The following is a 14,253-nucleotide window of genomic DNA, read 5'->3' as shown; positions in this document are numbered from 1 at the left end:
TTGTACAAGCATTTTTAAAAGCTATGTTTAGTCATAGTATAAAGTTAGTTGCAGCCAGAGTATTCAGATAAATGAGGCTGAAGTTAAATCTTAGAACAGTGTCCAGCTCTCTCATGAGAGCTTCCTTTCCAGAAAAAGACCCTGGAGAAGATGTGTAAGTAGATACAGCTGGAAAAGGGGAGAGAGGGTGACACACTAGCTCCCTCAGCCAAGAAGTCTGCCCAGAAGCTTATGCAATGTGTGTTGTCTGCACAGTATCAGAGTGTTCTCTCTGGAGAACACGTACTGTAGCACTTCTCACTGGTAAGGAGAGTTGAAAGGTTAAGAGATGTCCTATTGCCAAAAGATTGCATGAGGAAATAGGTGCTTCGAGGTCAGATTCCGCTTGAATGCCAAGGAATCTGTGAACACTGGGACATGACGCTCCAGCTTTTCTGAGGGATTCCAAACCTTCTTACTGACAGGAAAAGACGTGAAGAAAATCCTCAGACAGCTAGACGAGTTTTCTTTCTTGCCGGGAAAGAGCAATCCGGCTCATTTGAAACTGCACACTGAAGCTTTCCTCTCGAAAGAGAGGAACAAACCGGCTCGAAAACCTAAAAACCTAACTGTAGAAATCAGATAAGGTTCCCCCTTTCCCTCAAAGCTCACTACTGTTCCAGGGCTCCGGTGAGCGCCGCCCCGCCCCGGAGCCGCCCGGGCACCGCCAGAGCCGCCGCGGCGGGGCGCGAGCGAGGCCCAACCGTCCCAACCGCCCGCCGAGTGAAGCTCCCACCCCCCGTTCACAGATGCAAAGTCGCTCCCACGCCTCACGCCGTTACCGAGGTAAAACAAGCCCGCAGAGGGGTTTTATCCTGCTTCCCGCTGCACGATCGGCCTTTCCCAGCCGGGGCCGAGGAGGCCGGGCTGGGGCGCCGCCACCCCGCCGCGCTGAGGAGGCACCCCGCACCGTATTTACCCCTACTGAGCGCACCACCGATTACCGCATATAACCATACGGACGTTCCCAGAAAGGAGGCGCTACCGTATTTACCGTCACTAACCCGCCGCCCCATTTCACGACGTGAAGCCCAACACGTGCTCCCGTATATCACGGCGCAGAAGCGCAAGGCCGTAATGCCCCTCATAAAAGCGGCACGCCGGGAGAGCGCATGCGCTCTGCGGCGACGGGGGTGGGAGCGCGACCCGGTGGGGTGAGGAGGAGCGGCGAGGAGGAGCGGCCGGTCCCGCCTCCTTCCCGCGGTTCTCGGTACCGGCGAGGCCTTTCCTGGCCCCGATTCGCCGTGCCGGCGGGCCCCGGGGGTAGAGCGGAGCCATGGCGCAGCGGAGGGCGGCGGAGCGCGGGCCTTGCCAAGGGGCGGCGGAGAGCGCCAGGCACCAGCGGCAGCTTCTAGAAGGTGCCGGGGGTTGGGGCGGCGGGAGCGCGCTACCTCGTCCTGCCAACGGTCAACCGGCCGGTCAACCGCCCGCCCAACCGCCCGCCGGGGCCGGGGACGTTGCCCGCTGCGCCGGCCGGCGCAGCGGGCAACGTCCCCGGCCCCGGAGGGCGGTTGGGCGGGAGAACGGCAGCACGGCCGCCTCAGGGGGGCTGGTGTGTGGGGGGGTGAGGCGGGCTCCCGCCGCGGGCCCTGTCAGCCGCTCCCGGCGGTAGGGCCGGGGGCCGAAATGGGGCAGCAACCCGCCGCACACACGCGTTAATGAGGAAACACGCGTACGTTCGTGTTTGTGTGTGTGTGTTATTCCACTACCGGCACGACTGTAGTACTAAAAGTGGCAGTGGCAGAAAGTGCAGTTCGCTGTGTTTTCCTTTTTCGTAGTTCGTTTTGTGTTTTTTTTTTTTTTTTTTTTTTTTAAATTTTATTTTATTTATTTTTTCTCTCTGGAGAGGATGTTACTAAAATAACCACCGCCGAGGTATTCGTGCTTGTAACTGCTACACGGATGCTGCCCTCTGCCCCTTCGGCCTTAGCAGAGCCAGCGCGCACCTGCGGGATCACGCTGACCTCAAAGCGAAAAAACGTTAAAGCGAGTAAAATTGCCAGCTCGTCCAGCCGGCTCTGTTTGGTCCGTGGGTTTCGTCATCCTTTCGCTGCGCGTCGCAATAGCGAGGTGGCAGCGCGACCCGTTTGAACCTTGCGCGTTGGCATTGTAGTCATGCCACTGGCATCTGCGAATGAAATACAGCCTTGGCGTTTTTTGTGTTCTTCAGGTGACCAAGGCTGACGCTCCCTGGTGAAGTTGTGCTCCCTGGTGAAGTTGTGCTAGCCTAGCAGTGTCTGAGGAGAGAGAGTGTTTTAATACACACACACATACATACCCTAGTGTGGATGCGGAGAGCTCTTACTGTTTATTTCTCTGTTTAAAATTCTTTGTGCGTTTAGCTGCATTTGTGTTAATCAGTGTATTGTGTATATATGGTAATATTGGTAAAAATCTAAAGTCTAGAAGAGGCCTAAAGTGTAATTGTATCACTTAATCATTCCCATTACTTCCTTTACACAAGAATTTAAAGGCTAATAAAAACTTATGTAGACATATCCAAGAGAAGTCTTTTTTATATGAGTGTAAAGCATGTGTAATTCCCAAGTCTGAGAACTGTAATCGTTATATCACAGGCTGGTGTGTCTGTGTGTGTTTACATACGCTTTCTCCTGATGAGCGTGTCTCACCTAGTTGGCTAGCGGCTGTGCCTGGTGTTCTTTCTTAGGAGGAAAAAAAAAATAAATCTGTTAATGAGCCTGTTTCAAAGTTGCATTCTACATACTGAAGGTTTAACTTCAAGGTAAATTTCCGGTTAACTAGATTGGCAGAAGATTTCTGGCAAAAAGGGAAAAATATGTATGGCTTACTTTGTTTTGCTCTATTTTTCTCTTTACAAATTTATTTATAAATTGAGGCTTAAATTATTATGGATCATAGAAGTCGACTTCTATGGGATGTTTGCCAGTGTAAGAACTTAAGATTTGTTTGAAAGCTTTCAGGGAATGTGCGCAGTGTGTTGTATATGTTATTGAAAGCATCAGTGGGAAGATTATGTTGGCAGAGAGCTTACCTTAATGCTTTCTTAAAGCGTATGTTTGAAATATGTTGTAAGATGTGAGAGGTTTTTGTTGTTGTGTTGTTTTTAACTCTGTTTTTGTTTAACTTCAGGGAAAGCTCAGGCAGAAGGTGGATCAGCTCGGACATCACTTCTCATTTTAGTGTCTATCTTCTTATCAGCTGCTTTCCTTATGTTCCTGGTATATAAAAATTTCCCACAACTTAGTGAGTAAGTATGTCAGGAAAGATTAATTTATTTGCTTTTCATTCAGGATCATATTGTAGAGGAGTTAAGTGATTTTTAAACTGACATCAGTTAATTATAGATATAACCTTTTTTTTTTTTTAAAAGGAACCTTGTTTTTTTTAAAAGGGAATTTGAGTGTATAATCTGGAATATCAGGATGCAAAGCTTAATATTGAATACTAACTGGTAGGATCTGTGTAAACAGAGTTGTACTTGACCTAGGGTTTCTGTTGGACGGTTGAGATACTGTGTTTTGAAAAGTTGCCCCATGTCACATTAGCAATGGTAACTCACCATGTTCTTAACCTTCTTCAGTTAAGAGCCAAAATGTGCTTGGTTAGGGCTAGGTTTATTTTAAAATTCTTTGTGCACTGGTATAACTGCAGGCTGTCATCAAAAGGGAACGTCCTTCTTCCTTCATAGCTAAGCTTCATGTTCTCTTTTTCTCCTTTTTGTTGCATCTAGTACTTGTGTTGGGAAGGTAGATAGTTTGGCAAGATGGAAGCCTGCTTGTCTGACAACTTTCTTTTTTTCTTTTAGTAGTTAATTTTCTGTCTGATTAACTTGCTCAACAAGTTCAGTTTGCAACAGTCCAATCACTAAGTCTGATACAGAGGAAGAGAGGACACTCAACTGTGCTGCCCAGGGTTGCACCAGATTAAGGTGTGACATGAGATTTCGCTCTTAAAGCTGTGTTTGTTTGTGAGGTAAAGCTCTGCTGCTCTTGCTGCACTTCAAATGTTATGACCTTAGTGTTGAGGCAGTTACAGTTGTTTTTGGCTGAAATGACTGCTGTTCAGTTGACAAGGTTTGGTTTGAGTAATTATTTTTTTTGATCAGTACTTGGTGAGAAAAAACTCAAAACCCTAGAAATGAAGCTGATTATTGTAATGAATAAAAAAATATGGTTTGCAAATATCTAGAATTGAGTGTTTTCTAATACAAAACACACTGTAAATATTAAGTGTTCATCTGAGAACATTATCACAATAATCATGTGGTTTATTTGCTGAGGTTGTAGTTTAGTCATGTAGTGTATGTAATCATCTATATATTCAGTAAGTAATTTTACTATACTGTTGGATTATATTTACCACCATTCCTGTTTGGGTTTTTTTTTCTTTTTTTCCCCAGAGAAGAAAGAGAATGTATAAAGGTTCCTAGAGATATGGATGATGCAAAGGCCCTGGGGAAAGTCCTGTCCAAATATAAGGACACATTTTATGTTCAAGTATTAGTGGCTTATTTTGCCACATATGTTTTGTATCCTTTTTCTGATATAAATGGCAGTTTTGATATAGACATGCTTCCCTGAAAAAGAAATTAAAAGTAAAAATTCTTGATCATGGGTGAAGGAGGCTAACATACCTAGGTGTGTTTATAAATAGACACAGATATTCCAAAAATCTTTGAACTTAAAAACATCTCCTATGTGTTTCAGTATGCTTTTTGGTCTGTAAGAAGGAAATTGATGCATGTATGTATAGTAGTAAATGCTGTTGGGGATTTCCATGCAGCTTCACCTTGACTGTGTCTGTTATGGACAATATTATTAGCTTTGATATTAAACTTGATCTCCTTTTAGAGTTATGCTAACTTTTTAAATTGCAAACTGAACTGCCAGTTAGAAATTACTGTTGATTCTAAAGGAAAACAGACTAGTGCACTGCTGTTCCTTGAGACATTCAAAAGTGCTATATAAGAGTAATTTATAGATTATTTTACAGCATTTCTCAAGGAAAGGGTTTTTGAGCCTTCTTTCATCCCTGCAGTGCCCACATTGAAAAAACAAATCTCTGTTTCCTTTTAGAGGGCACTAAATTTCTGAAGTACTTTCTGCCTAGGGAGACACAAAGGCTACCTGTGTTCTGTGTTAACTTCTTTTTCCTGAGTGCTGAATATATTAATTAATCATTAAACACACTCTTAACTGGAACACTTAGCTAAAGGTTAATAACTTTTACAAGCTGTATAAAAGGTCTGTTTCATAGTTTAATGCAGGAGGCTTTCATAACTCGGAGAAAAATCAGCGCTGAATGTGCCATTAGTATTTATCTTCTAGCTCCTTGTCTTTAAGTGTAGTTCACAAATAATAGATTTTTGAAGAAAATTAAAATGTTAGTTTATATATTAATGAGAACTAGAACAGAATTGGCTGTTTATTAAACTACTATAGCAGCTGATGTGATGACATTTACTGTCTCAGCAGTAAACTGTGATCAGTTGACAAGCATGTTAGAGTTATCTCAGAACCTTGACACTTGCTTATACTACTCGTTGTAATGGGCTTAAAATAAAGAAAGATTATTTGATATTTCCATCAGTTCAACTCAGCTAAAATAGTGTGCAAATGTTTTTGCTTTATAAGATTTCTATCCAAAGTGGGCAGTGCGTCATAGTCTCAAGTATGCTTAGCAAGCCTTAAGCTCAACAGCCTGTTCGCTTATGCGGCAGAAATTTAATTTTTGCCTTCTTGAAAAATTCTGACTGACATTAGTGATCGTGTATCCTAGTTATCTAGTGATTGCACCGTGCCTATTTGTAAGGAAGTAGTAGTTGCGTTCATACCTGTCAGTCTTCCATGAAACTCATAGTAGTTACGGGCTCGGACAGGAGTTCTGTGAACTTTTCTGAGAGAATGGCTGAAATCTGTGTGTCTCTAGTCAACAATGTAAAATCAGAAGTATGTGTTTCCTGTAATGTCACAATAAATATCCAGTGTCAATTGTAGCACAGATAAAGAAAAAAATGTAGTATAGCTTTTATTATTTAGTGACTTATTTTTGTATGTGTGATGATGAATCTACCCCTTGTTTCTCTGTGCTTGGGCTTCTTGTGCTACTCTGCAAATGTATTTGGAAGTAAAGATCTTTAGAGGCTATGTCTATTTATATTTATGCTTTTTCAAATTGTAATATGTATCCTGACTGCTTCTCAAATTAAGAATTCGGTAGCTTTTTAAAAAATTTTTTTTTCCTTAACTAAGATGCATCCAGCTTGCAAACATTTGCTATCCCTGGGTCTATATTTCTTAGTATCCTGTCAGGGTTTCTTTATCCCTTTCCGCTGGCCTTATTTCTTGTTTGTCTGGTAAGTATGGAAAATAGTTTGTGAGGATGTATATTTCTATCCATTTGGCATACAACAAAACATCTAAACATCTTCCTGTTTGAAATGATCAGAGTCTGAGTGAAATAGGGGTATGAATGAGTTCTCATTCAGTTCTGATGCAAGAATGGCGTTACCCAGAAAATTCACTGTAGCACTGGGTGATGATCCAAAGGACTAAACTTTTTCTTCAAGTTTTCTTAATAATGGAGGCAGCTGGGTGTGAATCAGCCAGTGTTTCCTTTACTTTAAATTTGTCTACCATCCACCAGAACCTGATTGTAATTTCAGAACGCAATTAGTGCGTTTTTATTATCACACTGCAAAACACATCTGTTTTTAAATGGCTTAAATATCCAAAAAGCTTAATTTAAGATATGAAACGTGTGTTATTGACAAGCTTCAAAAAATGTCATTTACAAAAGATGCAGTCATAATGAGCCTTAGTACTTATGAATGAGATAATTGAGTAGGTATGGAGGACGAAGTTGATGAATTTTCAAGTTTGAATCTGTAATGCCATTGTGCGCCTTATTTGTAAAGCTTTCACTGTTCAAAATCTTAAAACTGCAGAAGCACTCAGTATTAACTAGTAAGTAGTCAACATCGTCTACTTCAAATGTTAAGATTGATCTAAATGCCTTGGAAATAAAGGAACTGTCTTGGGTCAACAACGTTCTTAGGGAGTGTGTACACCCTGCTGAAGGAGAGCCCTTCAGCCTCAATGGAGGGCCGCATAGAAGTAGGCTCTATCCAGCCAGTGTAGTTAATAGGGATATAAGGCTAAGATTAATTAGAGTTTCTGCTCATTTGTTCTTTTTTTTTTTTCCCCCCTGCAGTGCTCAGGACTTGGAGCTTCATTCTGCTATATGCTTTCATACCTAGTGGGACGTCCTGTTGTATACAGATATTTAACAGAAAAAGCAGTAAAATGGTCAGAACAGGTAAAGTTTCTAGAGATGCTGAAATTTATGATAGAAAACGTATAGTGCAATAGCATGGAAAACTAGGGGGTCTCGTGCTCATGTATCTAGTTACAAAGAAAGGATTCTGGCTCCTTTCTGACACTGTGTAGGTACTTTCTCTGGGTGTTTTTGAACAGTGGGGAGTATTCCTGATTTTATGGTATTTCCTGTGAGGAAGCTGTTTTTAACCTAGGAAGAGTTTACAGCTGATAACCCGCCTGGTTTAGCTAATGTCAATAGGAAACCTCTCCAGTTTCAATTTAAAGTAATAGCTCTCTAAGCATCGGAACTAATGAAAGCTGAGTTTGTGTTTTTTATAGGGGAAGAAAAGCTGTAGCTGTATATCTGATTGCAAAACCTTAATTTGAGGATGTTATTGTGGTTGGAGCATTTAGAACCTTTCTCTTACAGTATCGGTAACATTAGTTTCAGCAAGTGTTAATCGTCAGATGAAGTTAGATTTTTGCAATACAAAATCATAATGTGATTAGTATTTGACCTCATGTCTCTTGCTTTGATACTCTGAAACACGTTCAAACAGACTTTTTTTGGCAAGTATACTGCTGTACTCTGTTCAATGTGTTTGAATCGCATAAAAATATTTTAAACTTGTTCCTCATTAGGTAAGAAGTGGAGCTGTGTCCTGCACAACTGAGCTTATTAAATAATACAGTAGTATTTTGACTCTTGACCCAAGTAAATATTAATATCACAGTATAATCTTGAGGCTGTTCTCTGAGCAGCAAATGGTTACTAATTCTATTAGTAGAACTGGATATGTGATTTAAAATTATGTAATTACATGTGCAGCTCATATCTCACTGTTTCCAGGTTAATTGGACTATATCATGCTTGCATTTTGAGGGCTAAGACATTTTATATGCAGGATTAATCAATGTTTAAGTATTTGTCCTCACTAAGATTAAAAAAACCCACAGTGAACAATATCATGGCTCCTGACTTCAGTGTTGCAGTTAAAGTTGGGGGGAAAAAAACAGGGTTGTGACTAGGGTGAGTTGCTACCTGAGGTTTCAGATGGAATTGCAGTCAGACCAGGTTTGATTTCAACTGTTTGGGGCCAGATGACCATGTTTAGGCTTAGGCTTAGTGAAGGTCTGCCAGGATATGCCAGAAGTGGTGGATGCTTTGCTACCCTTATAACTTGGTTTGAGGTTACAGTTCTTGTTTGAAAGGGCTGGTGTGCTAAAGCCAGGCTGGAAGGAGAAGAGGCTTTGATGTAGTAATAGTGTAAGGAGCTGGGCTAGACTTGAGAATATAATTAAGACTGTAAAAAATGCTGGGGCTACTGTGGTAATGGGTAATGTTAATGCTAGGCATTATAACGTATGGGTAGGTAGGCTTTGCAGCTGTGCTGGCAGCAGCCACCTGATCAACTTCAGAGCTGTGACCTGGGTAAGTTTCCAAGTGAGGAATACAGCTGTGTTTCAAGTTTGATCATGAATTGGGTCAGCATGGGTTGAGGAACAAACTTTGTTGCTAGTTCCTGCAAAAGCCTTAGGAATAGGATGAGGAGTTGGCCGTGTTGATTGGGCTACAGTTAGAGAGGCTGCTGTGCTAAAGTTAGGGTTAGGCCTGCTGCTGTGCCGAATTACTTGTTGCTGTTGGATGATTCAGACACATCGTCACTGTGCTCTAGCACAGACTGGTATTTCCAGACCAACTTCAATACTACTTAACAGGTGATTCACTGATGACTCTTCCTTGAGTCACTCATTGTTTAACTGATTTTTATCTTTGCAACTCGTAAATTTCTACAAAAGACAGACAAAAAACCCCTAGCAAGCCTCTGGTAGTAAAATCATTGTGTATTTTCAAGGCAGGGATTTTTTTACTGAATCGTTTTTTGTTTTGTTTTGGCAGGTTGAACGACACAGAGAACACCTCATTAACTACATAATATTTTTGAGAATAACGCCTTTTCTTCCCAATTGGTTTATCAATATAACATCTCCTGTAATTAATGTGCCATTGAAAGTATTTTTCATTGGCACTTTTCTAGGTAAGAATTCTGGCTAGTGAACTGCAGTTTGGGGGTAGCCAGAAGAAGGGATATTACTTGCTTCTCTCTGTATGCGTTGTTCAGCAGAGATCACCACCTACTGGACAGCTGAAAGATTACACAATAATATTTTTGTACTTTTCAATGTGTGGTGCTTATAGCATCAAAAGATTTTAGTAGTCAGGACTATTCTGATGTACTGGATGAGAGGTAATGAGCCCAGGCTAATTACTTGCTTAAGGAAACATACATTATATGAGCACTTTATTAGTAACTTTTTGTTCCACTCCATGACTATAATACTTCTGTGAACTTCTATAAGCTCCTGTTTTGAGCTCAGCATAGTTGTGTGAGGATGTATGTGACTTTGATCTGAAGGATTGCTTCTCCCCTTCCCACTCCACTTTGTTCATCATAATATGTATTCCTAGGAGTGAATTCGTAATTGAACTAATGTAGCGCTAAACAATTTAGTTTTGGCATATTTTTGCAAATACTTTTTAATCTGGTTAGGAAACAATCCATATTTTTCCTTTATGAACTTAAATAAAATCTGTTTGTAGAGAGACAACTTGAAACTGCAGAGTCTAAACAGCAGAGATTTTTCTTAGTCTTCTGTGTTTAAGTTGATGTTAAAAATAATACAAATGGCATAAAACCAATTCTTTTGGTAAGGGTTTTTTGTATTTGAATTTTGTATCTACACCCCTCTTAAAACAAAAGTACAAGGCAGCAAAGTCTGAATTTCTTCATGTTAAAAGTTGGATGACTAATTTATGATTTCTTTTTTTTTCACCCTAACAAGCTGTTTTTTTTTTTTTTTCTTCCTTTGTTCTCCTACCCTTCCAAATTCCCTGCTCCAGGTGTGGCACCACCGTCTTTTGTAGCCATTAAGGCAGGAACAACGCTGTACCAACTTACAACAGCAGGGGAAGCTGTTTCCTGGAACTCTGTTTTTGTTCTCATGATTCTAGCCATCCTCTCCATCCTACCAGCTGTCTTCCAGAAGAAACTGAAACAGAAGTTTGAATAAGGATGAAACTGGACCAGAATTTCCCATACTTCATCTCAGGATCAGCACTTCTGATATTTGTATATTTTCTTTTCTATTGGATCTTAAGCAATTAAAGGGGAGGCTTGTAATTGATAAGAATGTCTTTAAACGAACACATGGCCTAAAATAGAAGGAACTGTGTTCAGAAATGTACTGCATATAGTTTTATAACCAAACCATCAGTGTTTTACTTTGGGAGGGTGCGTGTGGGGGGCCCTCAGGATGAGGGAAGTGAAAACACAGACGGAACATTTTGCTCTGATTATCTGCAGAGCAAAAATTGTAATGTAGACATAAACTACAGATAATGCTTTCTAAAACTTGCAGGAAAAAACCCTTAATTATTCAGTCCAATTTTGTAACATTCTCTGTAGGCTTGCGTGTGATCTGGTCTGAGTACATTTCTCATCAACAATATTTCTTTTTTTTCCTTTTGGAGTTCCACAATAATAGCATAATATAATAATGGTGCTCACTCAGAAACAAAGGTTTTTTGCAGTACTTTAACTACAATGATATTCTCATCCTGATTGTTTACTTCCATTTATTAGTGCTGTGTGGATTTAAATACTTGAACCTAAATCTGCTTTACTAACTGGATTAACAAGGCAAAGTATGACATCATTCCTTCTTGTTCTCTGTAAAGTTTTATTCTGGGAGAGGATATAGGAAGGGACAGAGCAGGTTAGAATTTTTATCGTGGCTGGCTGGTGATTTTGAAGTTCTAATTTTAATTTTTTAATGTTGATTATTTTGCCAATATTTCACTTGCATAGATTTATCCTGCCAATTTAAGAAAATGATCGTATGGTTATATAAAACTCTCAGTTCTCAAGTGATTTAAAAATGTATAACTTTAAGCAGTGTAATATTACCATTTCTCAAGCAATATGTAAAGAGTATAAAATCTTCTGTTGCAGCTGGATTAGCTAGAAATGTCAGGTACACAAATTGGTGCAGTTATTAAAGAGCCGATTCCAAATAACATTCAAAGCATCACGTAACAGAAGGGTCACATGTCAGTGTATATAAAATTGAAAGGACGAGTCCATTGTCTGGTAAGTCAGTAGCTGGCAATGGGCAACCAGCTATGATTCACCTTTAAGTAAAAGTATATATATTCATGCAATAAGGTATATGATACCTCCCCTTGTATGCTTATAACTGTTGTAGTTTGTTGTATTGTCAATGGAATCCCATAAAATGAGGCCCTGATCAGCAAGGAACTGGGGTACGCATTTAAGTTTTATCCTACTGAACCAGTGCTGCTTATATGCTTTAAGTTGATGCCCCTGAAGTATCTTGCTGAAATGGGAGTTGACACGTTATCATATGCTCCAATTCAAGGGTTTATTTGTTTGTATCGTCCTGTTAACTCATCATATGATAGATTGTTTGATATGTAAGAGAACAGTTCCATGTATGTGATAATGTGAAAGGTACTGGTACCTTTAAAGCGTTTTGTTCTTTTTGTAACATAATGTTAACTGACTCCTTCATTTTATCACAGTATTAGATGTAAATATATAGTAAATATTATTGATACACTATTTGTCTTTTATTTAAATCTGGGCTGCACATAAACGGTATTTTTTACATAGGTGTACAAAGGAATTCATATCACTCCTGTTTGCAAGTTTATTGTAACATCATTTAGCTTCAGCAATTGTTTTGTTATTTAGAATTTACTCTAAAAGTGTACTTTATTGGCATTTAAAACTGAACAGTGATTATTTTTATTGCTGCAGTTCTAATCTCAGAGGTCATCTACCCAGGGGATTTATTGCATAATAAACTTGAGTGTGAATTTAGCTGTTGTGAGCAACTGTCCCCTGGACTATTGAGTGTGAAGTCGCTGTAGATTTACAGCCTACTTTTCTGCATAGTTAATTTTTCATGCAGATGAAGTCTCAGAATAAATTACCTACTACTTATTGTCCAGTGGCTTTTCTCAAAATTTGTCTCAATTTCTGGTTAATAACAGATGCTGTTGTAAAATCCCTTCTACTCTGTATAAAGCCAGTGTTTGGGTGGAACCTTGACACTAAAGAAGGAACTGAACTATGTTTCAATTTAATGTGAATCATGCTATGACTTGACATTTTCACTGCGTTGTATTTCACTGTGTAGATGGGATCAGGCTATGTTACTGAAAAACCTGTCGTGTTTCAGCCATAGACTGGGTTCCCATCACAGTGGCTAAAAGCCTTACGACTTTAAAAAGGTTGAAAATACAGTTCTTTCCCTTTTGCAAAACCTTAGTGTTTTTTTAACCTGTCCCTTCTGTGTTTATCTTCAGCTGCCAACGGCCTCAGTTTCCTACCCTATGAGGACAGCTTCTGAGGGTTGTGAAGAGTAAGAAAGGCCTTGTGAAAAAGGCAAAAAATCACTGTGCTGTGGAGTACTGTCCTAGCCCACTCTTTCCTTTAGAGAATCTAGCAAGTGATCCAAGAGATAGCCATAATATTTTGACAGGAAAACAATGTCTGCCGTGAAACAAACCAGTAATTCAGGAAGATGTAGCTTTGTTTTTTAATTGCAAGGAATTTTGAGCTGTTAGGTGACCTGTTTATCTTTTGGAATTTTTTTGCAATAGCTGCATGACATCACTACTAAATGTCTCTTGCCATTTGATAATAAAGCTATTATATAAAACATGAAACATTGTATTTTTGAGTACAATGAAGCATGCTGAACTTCCCACTAAGCTTAATTTTTTATTAACCTGTTTAAAAGGGATGAGTTCTTCTTAAACGGTATTTTTAATGACTGATTAAAAATTAAACTGAGCTGATTACATCTGTGGATGAGATTCATTCTGTTTCTACCTTTATTTCAGAACACCTAGGTAAACTTGACTTCCTTTTCCATCTGAAATTAATTTCTTGCATAAAACAGTAATTCTGAAAAGTTCTTATATTTTGCACTGGAAGCCAGTTGGGTCTAACTCCTCAAACAGAACCATTTACATAATTTGCTCTTTTTTGTGTGAGCCTTCCATCAGGAATTCACACATGTGCTAAAGTTGTTATAGCTTGATTCACCTTCCCTTAATGTTCTGTTACATCCAGTTTATGGAATTCTTTTTTTTTGCCTTGTATAGAAAACTGATGTTGAAAGCTTGCTAAAAGGTTAAGACAAAAGAAGTAGAAGTTTAAAAAATGACAAGTCTTTCTTTAAAATGTTAGTGAGCTATACTATTATGCAAAGTCAAAACATGGTTTTTGTTGTCAGGTAACTTTGAAGATTTTTTTTTTGTGTGTGTTGTTCCTGAGACTATTCATCATGTATAGTTTCTGTGATAACCTAGTTTTATGACAGTAACTAAAATGCAGTGTGGATTGCTCTGCTTTGCATTAGAACTGAAGTGTGCTGCCTGCCTCGTATCATGCAGTTTACTCTGGATTAAGGTGAACAACCAGCAGAATCGACTCAACCAGGTAGCTGATCAAGGACTGAAACACCCAGCAGCTACTGCAGGTACATTTTTACAAATGCAAAGACTAACTGAAATAGACGCCTTTGTGAGAGCTGTTGCTACAGGAATGAAATTCGTACCTCTAGCGTTTTACACTAGAAATATATTAAAAAAGAACAAAACAGGAAATGCATTTCTTTTTCTTGGTCATGTTTTTTTTTTCTTTCATTCTTGTAAGTAATAACAGTGGAGTAATAACTCTGGGAATTGTGAGGGCTAGAGCACTAAGAATCATACCTTCTAGTCAGATTCCTCCATTCAAAATTAAGTTCGGCACAGTGAGCAAATCCTGTCCCAGGAGTGTCCCATGAGTGCCTGTCCATTCCTTAGCACTACTACACA

At 39.6% G+C, this 14,253-nt stretch overlaps 1 protein-coding gene across 6 annotated transcripts; it reads left to right on the top strand.

Annotated features, from left to right (window-relative positions):
* The first annotated feature begins 686 nt into the window (after positions 1-686).
* Positions 687-13,957, top strand: TMEM41B (transmembrane protein 41B). Of its 6 annotated transcripts, XM_082318820.1 has the most exons (9): positions 842-1,397; positions 1,886-2,064; positions 2,210-2,232; positions 3,151-3,268; positions 4,421-4,549; positions 6,283-6,376; positions 7,234-7,338; positions 9,241-9,379; positions 10,243-13,957. In XM_082318820.1, the coding sequence occupies exons 4-9, from the start codon at positions 3,231-3,233 to the stop codon at positions 10,410-10,412; spliced, it is 675 nt and encodes a 224-aa protein (XP_082174946.1). In that variant the 5' UTR covers positions 842-1,397; positions 1,886-2,064; positions 2,210-2,232; positions 3,151-3,230; the 3' UTR covers positions 10,413-13,957. The 6 variants fall into 6 exon arrangements, with proteins under 6 accessions (XP_082174942.1, XP_082174946.1, XP_082174944.1 ...); XM_082318818.1 differs by having other exon boundaries at positions 2,210-3,268; XM_082318816.1 differs by lacking the exons at positions 842-1,397; positions 1,886-2,064; positions 2,210-2,232 and adding an exon at positions 687-825.
* The last annotated feature ends 296 nt before the right edge of the window (positions 13,958-14,253 follow it).

The sequence above is a fragment of the Platalea leucorodia genome, assembly GCF_965183815.1.
Source record: "Platalea leucorodia genome assembly, chromosome: 7".
Taxonomy (NCBI): Eukaryota; Metazoa; Chordata; class Aves; order Pelecaniformes; family Threskiornithidae; genus Platalea; species Platalea leucorodia.
This window is presented reverse-complemented; position numbering and strand designations above follow the sequence as displayed.